At 34.5% G+C, this 14284-nt stretch overlaps 1 protein-coding gene across 1 annotated transcript in view; it reads left to right on the forward strand.

Moving 5' to 3' along the window:
* LOC117316256 overlaps positions 1-12092 on the forward strand; it is a 28047-nt gene extending 15955 nt beyond the window's left edge. The window contains 2 exon segments of the mRNA XM_033870795.1: positions 1536-1643; positions 4441-12092. Coding sequence (XP_033726686.1) covers positions 1536-1643; positions 4441-6024 — 1692 coding nt within the window. The 3' untranslated portion in view covers positions 6025-12092.
* Positions 12093-14284: the final 2192 nt, after the last annotated feature.

Raw genomic sequence — 14284 nt, forward strand, 5'->3', positions numbered from 1 at the left:
ACGCTCTTCTCACATAAAAATGCAGTAATATAGAGTGTATTTTGAATTATTTGAATTTTTAATTTTTGTTATTAATTAACATCAACAAATATAGAAAGAAGGATGATAGCTGCACCTTATAATGATTTCTTTTAGGCCAAAAGTTACATACAAAATATAGAGGCGAAGCAAAATATAACGTCTTTGAGAAGCCATTAATTTATTTATCAACTTTAAATCTAAAATATACAATTAGAAGTTCTAACTTATAATTCAACCTGAAATAATACTCATTTTTTTATTGGTTTTCCCATTAGTAGGTGACCTTTCCATGGTACCCCATAAAATCTATGGAATTAGCAAGTTTTTAGGTCACCTGAGACGAAGTCTCAAGTGACCTATTCTAATCGCCTTTTGTCCGTCGTCGTGCGTCGTGCGTCGTGTGTCGTCCGTCGTGCGTCCGTAAACTTTTTACATTTTCGACTTCTTCTCCAAAACCACTTAACAAAATTCAATGAAATTTGGCAGAAAGTTTCTATGGCTGAAGGTCAACCAAAATTGTGAATTATATGGTCCCCACCCCCCAGGGGCCTGAGGGGTGGGGCCAAAAAGGGTCAAATTGACTAAAACTTCAAAAATCTTCTTCTCTACTCTCAGATATGGTAGAATCAAATACTCTTCATAGATGGAAGGGCCTTAAGGTGCTTTACCAAAATTGTGAATTTCACGACCCTGGGGTCTCAGGTTTGCCCCTGGGGAGGGGATAAACTTTTCTATAGTTTATATAGGGAAATCACATTTTTGACTTTTATTTGTTGGATTTGTATTGGAATTCATTCTAACTTGGTTCAAATTATCAGCATGGGATGACAGTTTGATGGTATGTACATGTTGGCCCTGGTTGACCCCCAGGGGCTGGTGGGCGGGGCCAAAACGGGTCAAATTGACTAAAATTTCAAAAATCTTCTTCTCTACTCTCAGATATGTTAGAATCAAATACTCTTCATAGATGGAAGGCTCTTCAGGTGCTTTACCAAAATTGTGAATTTCATGACCCTGGGGTCTCACGTTTGCCCCTGGGTAGGGAGTAAACTTTACTATAGTTTATATAGGGAAATCACATTTTTGACTATTATTTGTTGGATTTGTATTGGAATTCATTCTAACTTGGTTCAAATTATCAGCATTGGATTACAGTTTGATGTTATGTACATATTGGCCCTGGTTGACCCCCAGGGGCTGGTGGGCGGGGCCAAAAAGGGTCAAATTGACTGAAATTTCAAAAATCTTCTTATCTACTATATGTTAGAATCAAATACTCTTCATAGACTGACCCCATTAGGACTGATGGGTGGGGCCATGCAAAAAGGGTCAATTTAGTTGGCCGAAATATTTCAAATCTCAGGTGACCGTTAAGGCCCTTTGGGCCTCTTGTTTTGTACAAATAAGCACTTTCAAAATTCAAGGGTTCTACCTTTGATATACAAATCTTCCCTGCAAAACAAGGATAAAAAATAATACAGTGCAAAGTCATGTTACTTTCTTTCTTTACACAGAGTCACTTGATCACTCATGCAGAACTACGGCCCTATGTGTGTGAGTACTGTGATGCAGGATTCACCAACGCCCAGTCACTAAAGATACACCTTCAGACGCATGCTCAGGTAAGAGAAAACTTGAATACATTTTAGGACTTTCCAGAAGCACACAGATAAGGGGCAGCTCACTATTCCCTTTCAGAAACATTTCTAGGTAAGGGAAAATTTGAGTACCTTTTCAAAAATACACTGATATTAAAGGGGGAAAACAATAAACCTTCAAACATATATTCAGATGTAGGGAAACGTGTATACACAAAGATGTATATGTGGCATTTTGTAATACACATTAAGATGCAAGTTCAAGGCATCTGACAACACATATTAAATAATCACATGTTTGGGTAATAGAAACCAGATACTCTTTCAGAAACATATATATGTAGCATTTAATTGTTATACACATTAAGATGCATGTTCATGAATGATAGAATCCATCATATGTAGGTATGTGGGAATAGGGAAATTCTACCCTCGGGTGTAGAATTTGGGTCAGAACGGAGGCTTGCATATGATGGACTATTTTTCTCACACCTATTTCGTGAAATGCATGGGGAAACCTTATAGAAACTTTGTATATTTTTTCTCGGTGACCGACAATAAAGCCAATTACATATTTGGAAAAAATATGTTATACCATGAAAAATAAGCTGACTCAAAATGGCAAGATAACAACAAATATAAATTAATGTTTTTCAGAGGTGATCGGCTTTCCAGAATTTGACATCACGTCATATTCCTCCGCCTATGCTTGCTTGCAGAAAGAAAAATATTTAATCTTCCACTGTAAAAAATTAATTCTTGACAAACAGTAACAATATGACTGAATTTATAGGTCAATGATCACAATCAACAATTTTTGCAAATGACACATAGAAAAAACGGAACTGTTAACAGTGGATTTGTGAAAGTTATTATTCATATAACCACACAGAAGTGTTTTCCCAGTGACGTCACACAATTAAAACGTAGTCCCGGACCTGAGGTCACTCGGTGCACCTAGTGGCTGTGTGGGATAGAGATATCCCACATGGGCAAATATATCTTACATATGCAAAGGTGTTAGAAAAGGAAATCTAAAATACCTTGCACATATACTTTCATTCTCACACAGGTAAGGGAAATACACTTCTGGTATATGAACGGGCCTGAAGGAACAAATCAAGGGACACCTTACAATACAAAGAGAAATCTCAAACTTCAAATATACAAAGAAAATTAACAAAGAGTGTTTTCTGTCAGAGAGACTAGTAGTAAGAGTTCTGTGTGTTTCTATATATATAGCTTAAGTATCTGCAAAGAACTTTGGTTACAGCTTCACCTGACCCTATAACAGCATAAAGAAAGTGAAAAAGTTGATAACACATCATCACACTTTCATTGCATTTTGGAGATTCTTCAGGCACCAAGATGCGATGAAAGTACTATTGGGCCTGTAGCATGCTGGGGTGAATGGCTATAAATACTGTTCAAATGAATGATCTTGACCTTCATTCAAGGTCACAGGGGCCAAATATGCTAAAATCTTTAAAAAACATTGTAGGTTATCTGAGACAAAGTGTAAAATGACCTATATTCAAACCACCTGTTGTCCATTGTCCATCTGTAAACAATTTACATTTTCGACTTCATCTCCAAAACCACTGAACCTTTAACATTTTCGACTTCATCTCCAAAACTGCTGAACCAAATTCAATCAAATTTGGTAGACAGCTTCCATGGTCAAAGGTCAACCAAAATTGTGGATTATAGGGTCCCAACCCCCAGGGGCCTAAGGGGCAGGGCCAAAAAGGGTGAAATTGACTAAAATTTCAAAAATCTTCTCAATTCCCAGATATGGTAGAATCAAATATTCTCTTAAGGTCCTTTACCAAAATTGTGAATTTCATGATCCTTGAGGCTAACGTTTTTCCTTGGGAAGGGGGCAAACATTACTAGAGTTTATTACATTTTTACCAGTGAAATATCAAAAATTATTCATTCTATAAAAGTGATATTTTTCACTAGTGAAGAATATCATATTTTTCACTAGTGAAAAATATCACTTTTGCTGATTTGATCAATCAAATTAATGATTAGAAAATACCAAAATAATTAACCAATCAGAAAGCCCGACATATATGTCAGCAACTAGACAGGGGAAACTACTTTTTTTGTTTACAAATTATCGCTGTAGTCCTAGTAAGCATACGGGGTAGGGTTTTCGTTGATAAAAAATGTAATAAACAGAATATCTAACAGTGTCTTCAGTAAAACCAAATATATTTCACTCGTGTGGCTAATATTTTGATATTTTTCACTCGTGCTGCGCACTCGTGAAAAATATCTAAATATTAGCCCCACTCGTGAAATATATTTGGTATTACTGAAGACACTGTTAGATATCCTCTATTTATATAGGGAAATCATGTTTTTGGCTAACATTTGTTTGATTTCCATTGGAATTCATTCAAATTTTGTTCACATCATCAGCATTAATTTTTGAATGACAGCTCAATATGGTATGCACATGTTGGCACTGACTGACCCTCAGGGGCTGATGGGCAGGGCCAAAAAGGTTTTTAAATTAACTTAAATATTTCAAAACTCAGGTGACCATTAAGGCCCATTGGCCTCTTGTTCTTTTCCTTTATGTATTTCATTATTTGTATAAACAATGTCTTTCAGCTTTCTACCGTGCTGGGCTTATATAGTCATCACGATACATGTAGATTTACTACCTAAGAAGGGTTCTGGACAATTTCTCTGGTTGTTTTTTTATATTTTGATACATTTTAATAAAACAATTTAAAATCGGCAATGATGATCTTGTTTACTAATGCCTATTTTGAACTCAAGGGACTGTGTTTGAAATTTGTTTCAGGAGAGACCCTATGTGTGTGGTATCTGTGGAAACACCTTTGCTAAGGCTGAGAACCTTAAAATACATGTGGAAGAACACAACAAAGTGATGTCGTCATGGGGTTCAGTTACCATAGAAACCAATAACCAGGGGGAACTGAAAGTCACCACCCAAGAACATCCTGACAATGAGGAGAATGTTGCCATGGAAACAGAAACTCAGGGAGCAATTGGACAGTCAGACTCTCTGTCAACCGTAGAAAAAGACATTAGGGAAGTGACTGATGATGTTGGTGAAGATTCTGATGAAACAGAGATCGTTTATATGAATATGAGCAGTGATGAAACTGGAGATTTTGTTGTAGTACAGAATACTGAGGATTTTAGTTCTGAAAGAAATTCTAATGATGCTGAAAAAAGCACAGGCATGGAAGTTGTTCCCCTAGAAACAACAACAGTTGATGCCAATGTTATGAACATTTTGCAGGATTCGTCAGAATCGGAAAATATTTTGATCATAAGTGAGGAGGGTGCTGCTGGAGAGGAGGGTAGTTTTGTTATCTATACAGATGGAACAGACTCAGATGTTAAACAGATGATGAGTGGACAAGATGGTATACCCAATCACAGAAAGGATAATAAAATTGGCTCAGAGGAACAATTACAAGATAAAAGTGCTGAGACAGATTCTAGTGCTGTAACTTTGGAAACTGCATCAAATCCAATAGCTTCTGCTAATATCAATAGAGAAAACAAGGCAAATGACAATGACCTTGGGTCAGAAATCAGTGTAGAAAGGTCAAAGGTCTTTAAAACAGATGTAAATAAAGCTTCAGTATGTGTCGATGTTCATAATGACAACGTCAAAATGACTGATCTGAATCAAGTGTCAGAAAAGATGCATTTTAGTGCTAGTCAAACTACTACAAATACAGCAGAAGCAGAAGGTAGCGAACTTAAAGAACACACAAATTGTAAAACAATATATACAGATATCGCTGTAACAAATACAAATTCCTCAGTGGTAAATACAGATATTTCAGTTGAACACATGGATGCATCATTCAAGTGTTTTTCACCAACGAAGAATACAGCCATAGCAGACCTTGGACCAACACGATTATTAGATGAAGAATGTTCTGACAGTCTGACAAAATCAAAAATACAAAGCAAAATTGCAGATTCAGATGAACAGTGTTTAGAGAAAAATACTGAAACCGGTGATAAGGAAAGACAGACATTTTGTGCAACATCTGATGTGAAAAACCGATCATGCAGTACAGTACCTTCTGAAAAGGGAAATAACTCTAGTACAATATCTTCTGAGTACGTAGGTAATTCTAGTACAGAACCTTCTGAGAAGGGAGATAACTCTTTTACAGAACTATCTGAGAAGGGAGATAACTCTTTTACAGAACCTTCTGAAAAAGGTGATAACTCTAGTACAATACCTTCTGAGAAGGGAGATAACTTTGATATAAGCGATACATGTACAACTCGGCTGGTCAGTCATGAGGCATTTGTTGTTAAAGACGATGAAGGAAACATCATCCATATGGCTGCTATAGAGACAGAGAGCTGTGTCCCCACCGGCAATATTGTTTGATTGTTAAACATTGGATAAACATGATTGATCACAATCACCTCATGACGAGCATTTCTAGATGCAGCTGTCTCTACCAAGAGTTCTCTTTCCTTATTCTCATTAATACCTCTAGATATGGCAAAGACTTAATCATATTACATGACAATTAGTCATGTGCTACTAAACTGTACAAACTGATAATTGTGGACACGAAGGACTGGTTTAACTTACCATCTACCTCAGTCTTACAAATCACTTGTAATGGCCACCTCAAAATTCATAATTTATCATGTTGTAATCTTTTGAATAATATGGAGGAAAGTTACAATAATTATGTATGTTCATCTTGAATACAACGTTAACATCAGCAAATAACTTGGTTTTTTAAGTGGCACATGAATATCTAGCCCATTGTTTGTATGAAAAATGGTCTTCTAGTTTTGATGCAATCAATATTTAACGAAAATGCTTTGCGAATAAGGTTCCAAGACTTGGCCAGCATTACAGAGGTGCTAGTGAGATTAAGGAATGAAAGAGTGAGTAGATATTGGCTATGGTACGTAGCTGTTTATGAGATAATTATTTATGAAACCATCAAATACCTTATTTCTCCACCTGAAGAATTAATATTATCAAATGATTGCATGCAAAATATCACATTTTCTAGTCAGCAGTTTACATATTCGTTTGATATCAATTCATATATAAACACAAACAATAATGATTCTTTCTACTGGGGCGATTGCAAACCAATGTTGTTGGATTAACAATTGAAGTCCCTTATACAATAACATCACTTAATATGTACATTTACCCCATCTGCTCAACATCCAGAGGGTCATGTGACATTAAAAAAGGCGGGATTTTTTTGTTGGTTTATTTTTTTTTCAAAGTTGGCAATATGGATAAAAAATATAAATATTTAACTGGTTTTAATGTTGTTATAGTCGATGCAAGATGTATGATGGACAAATGCAGCATAGGAAACCTAAGCTAACGGGGCGGGTTCCCATGGCATTTGCCCACCATACATCTTGCTGTCATATCGACCATTACAACGTTTAACCATTGTTTATTTATTAAATATCATCATTGGCACCATATGTAACATCACACTTGCCAAATCATAGTCCACACGCATATGATATTGGTTTTCAAATTCAGTCATGATCTAAATTCTGTTTAGTGTCATTATTTGAAATGGTGCCATGTTTCATTTCTATTATTAGGTAGTAATAAGAAATGTTAATTTAATCCAGACTTAAAATTTTGGTTTATTATATGAAACTTTTTTTAGGATTCTAGTGCTCTTTGTTTTTCCAAAAAAGTTGAGTTCCATTTTTTTTTTTTTTTTTTTTCGTTTTTCTGACTTGAAATAACCTCCCCATTTTTATACATCAAAGACTTCAATTTGATATATCGTTGCTCCTATTTTCCTCCTTTGCCAAAAAAAACAAAACATCCCCGCTATGGGAATTACAGCCTCGAGCTTGTAATTATGAAAAGCAAATAGATCCACTGCCGGCCCGTCATAACATTAATATTGATGTCGTTATTATCCGTCTACCAATGTCCTCAACTTTTGTTTAGTATGAGTAAATAAGAAATTAATTGCATACAATAATTATTTTAAATGCTTGTATACGCCGTTAGGTTTATTATGCCTTTATTCATAATGATTAAATTTAATTCAATTCTTATGTATAATTTTAGTGAAAGGTGAATTTTATTGGTTTTTCTTTGCGATCGATCATTATCATTTTCTTCTCCAAATTCTTTTTTTATGTGTTTTCAATATTTTTAGTAATGTTCCATGAATTTCTGAATTTCAGTTAGGACTGCTAAAACAACTCTTTGTACTTCATGCACAGATTAATTTAATTGCCTGACTGCATATAACCACCGGGCGGCTAGTTGGGCAGCAATATAAGTCAGTAGATGCTGTCAATTTATGATGTCAGGTATTGCAAGGTAATCGATAAAATTTGCCCAAACAATTGAACGAGATTGATCTATTAATAACACTTTGAATCGAGGAAGAAGCTGCAATAATCTTAAACGAGTGAAACAAGTCAATTGGTGATAGTTGTATATGTGGAAGATATATGAAATTAACTGGATTAAGTAAATTGGCAGATATAGGTATACTATATTAAATAACAGGTGCCGTCAATGAAGAGAAAGACCCCTTTCAGATTTTATTTCAAGGATACATTTCCCTTTGATATGTTTTCAAGGATACATTTTTCTCCCATCTTCAGAGACTCGGACTAGACAACCAAGAAAACCTCCCCTCGGGTCGTATATTTCTCTGTCACATTCTCAAAGAGAGAGAAGATTATATTAATTTTGTATGGTTTTCGGCCGTTCTTATTGTTAGGCGGACACTTGAAATATCTATCGGCCAAATTAAATTCGTTAAAATAGGTGATGTATATATGAGAAAGTAGTATGTCAAAGAAAATTGTTACATTCCATTGTTTCAAGGAATTACAACTGCCCATGTTAACATCCCATCCTACACCAAAGCCTTACCCTTTATTTGTTTAGATATTACTATATAACCCAGAACTGCTCTTAGGATTAAATTATTGAGTAAGAAATATGTAACGTTCATCGCTTTTCAGTATCCAAGGCATTTGATCCAGGTTTTTTATTGCTAGTTTTAAAGAAGAAAAGCATTTTAATCACCCGATGCGTAATGGACCTAGCCTGACATGAATGGAATCCTAAAATGACAAAAACTCTATTTACCATATTTGAAAAATATCCAATCATGAAGGTTGGTGTTCCTATAAATCGCACTTAGACGGAGTGATACTTATCTCGCTAGATTTAGAAACGGATTTATGAAAGTCAAATGAATATTGTTTAAAGACCGAGTATAAAATTTGCGTTTGATGACCTCACAAGTTACAATGATTAGATAAGATTTCCATTGTTTTTGTAATGTTATAAAACTGATATGTATAACAAGTACATGCATGGAATTGACATGGAAACGTTGATTATTCGACAAATATTTTGTATATGCCGTCAGTGGAAAACTATTTGTAATAACAGCTAACGCAAATACATTAAACCATGAACCTTCATTAGTGATGGAATTGAAAACATGTGTTGCAGTTGTGTATATAGCTGTTTGAATGATGTGGGTGTATTTTGTGTGGAAGGCTGTTTCAGACTTTTACTTACATACATGTACATGTAAATGGCTTTTCTCGTGTTTGTGATAGTAGGAAATCAAACTGTTTACATGTTACATACTGGATATGCATTCCCAGTGTTCGTTTATGCCATAATGTGAGGATACGTGTAATATATAATGTTATCTACCACATCTTGTCCATTTCATCAGTATGGTAGTTAAGAAATGGTTATTTATATCTAGATAACATATGGATATGTATATGTACAATGTTTATAAATAGGACTAGAAGTAGGTCTGCAGTTCTACGGTAACAAATGTTTCTAGGAATATAGATAAACCTACATTGAACTTCAGAGGCCAGTTGTGCAAAGAGAAACCTGTGTAAATAGACCTGCGTTAAAATATCACCTAAAAATACCCTTTCCTGTTAACCTTTGTATGAAGATACAGCTTTGGACTTCCCGAAGATGGTGCATGTCCTCAAGGCTATATGTAGCGTATATAAAGTATGCAGCCGGGTTTGAGATGAGGAGTATATAAATATTATATGTTAATACTCCCTTATTGATTGGCCAGATGCTATAAACACATATTTTTTGATGGTTCAGTTTTTTGTAAAGCAACAGAGATGTATTGGGGAAGTAATGAAACTAGTGTACATTTTTTCTATAAATGCTATTTTTGATTGATCTAAGGGCGAGTGGGAATGAAAACAAATAACTCACTAATCCCCCCCCCCCCCCCCCCCCCCTTTTTTTCCCCTTTTTCACAGTACATGTACAATGTAGTGTCATATATATGTAGCATATGTGTAACATTTTCAGTATGCTATGAAGTTGTATGTAATGGTAATGTTGAGCAAAATCGTGAGAACGTTAGAAACCGCTGATATTTCTGCTATTCAGAACAATACATGTTTCTATGTGTAAGCTGAAGTTTCTCTTTCTACTGGCTTAACATTGTCGATAGCCCACTTTTGTTACATCCACCCACTTCCTTCCACTTGACAATAAACGATAGTGCTATTAAACGTGGCTTCATGACGGTGTGACATTCTAAACATCTTCAGATTGTTGGTAAACTAGATAATTAACTTCTGCTTATGATGTTTTGATTAAACATACGCAAATTACATTACAAATGACCATAGCTATTTGGCGACGTTCATATGATATCGCCTGATATTGAGTAATCTATATGCTTATAAAATGTGTACAATAAGTAGTTGATTTGGAGAAAAATCACTTTAATCAAAATATGAAAATTACAATCATAGAAAACTTAAAATAACTGAAAAATATAACAAAGATGGTCGCTAGCGTTCACTACATAAATAGTGAGCATTGTTGAGCATAATATCGTAACACTGGTATAATAAGACTAACCCCTGTGTCTGGAATATAAAACAAATATTAATAGAGATGAAACGCTAACTTTGTTCTCTAGGATATGTCTTTGTATAGGTATAAGTAGCGGGAGATAATCTGATATTAATATTCAACAAGACAATTATTTACAAAACTTTCGGGGCCGGTGACCAATCTGTAGTATAATTGACAATATAGAATCTAAACTTAAAATGATTGTCAAGCGATATAAGAGTAATACATTCGTTTGCAAGTTAAGCCCGAAACATTTAAATGGTTTAATATTTTGAATAACCGTTAAAGTAAGGATTTCTTGTACTATGAGATACTCTAAAACAATAGTAATGATATAACCAAGAGTTTCCTTTTATAAAGTCAAGTGAGTGTGAGAGCTCGTATTTATATTGTAATACTATATGGACAAGACATACCCTCTCCTTCCTTGTATATGTCTAACATGATTTTCAGATTAGAAATGTCCATTGTAGTAGTTTCATCATTTGATTACTGAAAACTTCAACATTTTTTGTTTTAGACAAAACGTCACTTTAAGATACCATCAACTGTCGTTTCTTTTATACATCGAGACGAGCTGCATAAGATATCATATTGAATTAAAAAAAAATGCATTTTTGAAGTCAATATGTAGAGGACAACATCAAACGGAGGCAGCCATTTTGTTGCGCTATGTATAATTATATTCATGACGTCATCGCTCACATTATGACGTCACGATCAATTTGACTGACGCAGCCAATGGAAAATACTCCAGGGTAGATTACACCAGATTACACAAAAAATATTACACATGCGAATTCACTAGATAACAGACCATTTGATGATTATTTTTATATAAACGATGAAAAGATTCTATTCCATACTCGTATGTAATGTATGACACATTTAAAAAAGCAATTAATTGAATTGAAATTCTAAAGAGCCAAAATGGTAATCGTGACGATTGCCATCATTTTCATAAGACATTTAATGAGATATTTTGTTCAACATCTCACCAAGATTTGTCCCAAATATATATTCATTAATGCATAACTTCTCAGACTGTCTTGACATTTACAATATCGACAGTTTCGACGTTAAGTACTTCAAGTTTGGCAGTTAAAAGGCTAACGCCACGAAGTTGTGACGTCAAAGTTAAAATAATCAGAGCATGCAACCAATGGCAGTACATAATACGTAGTAGGTCAAATGACGGAGATACTATGGGACCGATGCTATAGATATGAAAACACGAAGTGAAAAGGACAACATTTCTTATATTTATGTACCTGTAACGTATATGTAAATATTATCATGCTATACTGAGAAACCATATTACCAAAGGGACCACCCCCTCGCCTGAAATGTCTTTATGCTGTTACCTTGTTTGTCCAACAGTTGAAGGAATTGCCACAGCAACGCTTTGTTTACCTTCACTACGTATATATCATTGTTGTATTTGTTGCTAAGCCTATTTTATTACATACATATGATGATGTGTTGATTTTGTTACTGTTTTGTTAAATACTGATATTATTTTTAATTGAAAATAAACTTTGTCCGCTGTCCTGGAACAGGTTGTTTTATTATACATTAACAACTATACTTCTTCAAATCGAAATCAACTACCGTATAGCCGGATATTTTTCGCGGATCAAAATTTCCCGATTTCCATTTGTAACAAAAAAATTCAACTTTAACGAATTAGAATTTCGCAATGTGGCTACAGGAGGATAAAATTATGTGACTATGTTTTACAATATTAACATCAGCATGGTTCAACGAGATTTGATAACGATTGGTGCTTAAAAACGTATTGTGTATAACCGTGATGTTTGTGTTATACCATGCAAATCTGTCATAATGTTCTGAACAATTGAAATTGTCGAAATGGTACAATAAAACGAAATGCTTACTCTCAGTTTATTTTGCGGATAATATTTACGCGTGTCTTATTAATTAACGGATCAAATTTTAGTGACCGACTCAAAAGCCCGCCAAATAGCGAAAATATATTATCCCCGAGAAAACAGCCGGTTAGGTATTATTCTTTATGTAAATACAGAGAAGGAATAAAGGTAAAACTGCAGTTTAAAAACTAATAAAATATCGGAGACAAAAACCTGTCCATTTGTTAAATCAGCAATATGCAATACAATACGTTGATATTCAGTATTAAATACAATGAACACTAAACTATTTGTCCCTTAAACAAGATGCCAACCATGAAACCTTGTTGCTTAACACAATAAGAAAGCGTATCTGTTTGAATAAAGCGTATCCAACAGATATCGGTTTGATTGGACCCAGTCTTCATATTGAACTACGCTGTCGTATTATATAAAACCCCCTGGCCATCTTACAGATATATATGTAACATTTAAGGTTTCTTGTTTTGGTGAAATATTAAGGAAGCAGTAAATCATCTATATATTTTTTTATAAGGACATCTGAATTTCACAAAAGCAACATTAGCATCACTGCTTTTATCACCGCTGGAGAACATTGTATTGAACAATCACAACGGGACTTTCTATTGACCGCAGTAAAATCCGTCAGTTTTTTGGTTCGGAGGCAAATGAATCGGAAGCAGGATAATTGATTGTTTTACTGCAATTTTCATTCATGTATTTCGAATTTTAACCAAATATGCATTTAATAATGGTATTGCTATCAAACTTTAACAATAGAAAACGGTGAAATCAAAAATATTCTATTTGTTGAGATCAAATGTAATCTCGGATTATCGAAATATCTTTGTGTAATGCTTCATATGACGTAACGCACACTCTATTAGTTCTCTTGTCTCAGTATCATGAAACCGATTTAATTCTAGAACTCATTTGCATTGAACTTTTATTGCATGGTCCCCAGTTTAGGCCTCTTTATACACTTATAGACTTTCATGATCTCGGCGAGATCGAAATAAAATCTCCACTATGTTTCATAAGGAGCCAATCCAATGGGCGTGACTTACCTTCGAACAATGACATTTGAGCATCTGATATGAATGTAGTTAATTGATTATTCATATGATAAGCGCTTCAATTCTGTATGTGATGACAAGATGCCATAGTGTTGAAGAGGATGAGAATTATCGACCTTGCATTACAAAGACGTCAGTGTTAACATCAATAAAATTGTCAACAAATGACGAGGTGCTCTCACAAACTTGAAGCAGACTCAGTATTGGTAGTTGAAGTTGAAGTAGATGCCCTCTATAATAAATCATTTTCCCCCTTTTTTTCGTAAACTACGTAGACGGCTCTATCCTTCTTAAAAAGTGATTTTTAAAACCAGACCAAAATACTCTTCCTTTATAACGTTTCAAACTTAACAGTATATCTTTTATATGTTGCCCCATTTTTTTATCGATTTTGACGTAAGCACTCTTTAGGAGTGGAGGTAAGCCTTAAAGCACAAGAACAGTGTATGAGTGTAAGCATATTTACACATGTTCAAGTGGTTTTTATTGTGTAAGGTGTGTTCGAGGATAGAATTGAATCGTTGATACAGAAACTTTGAAATCTACATCGATATGCATACAGCCAGCCTGTCAGACAGACAGATATTATCTATTTCCTCTTTAACAGATATTTTGTATGTCATACAGTCTACATTTCTTATACAATGTGCCTTGACTTGATATTGAACATGGTAATATAAGTCGTTATATTTATAGTACCTGTTATATGTTGCCCATTTTTTATTGATTTTGACGTAAGCACTCTCTATGAGTGGAGGTAAGCCTTAAAGCACAAGAACA

Source organism: Pecten maximus, chromosome 18, assembly GCF_902652985.1.
Source record: "Pecten maximus chromosome 18, xPecMax1.1, whole genome shotgun sequence".
NCBI classification, from domain to species: Eukaryota; Metazoa; Mollusca; class Bivalvia; order Pectinida; family Pectinidae; genus Pecten; species Pecten maximus.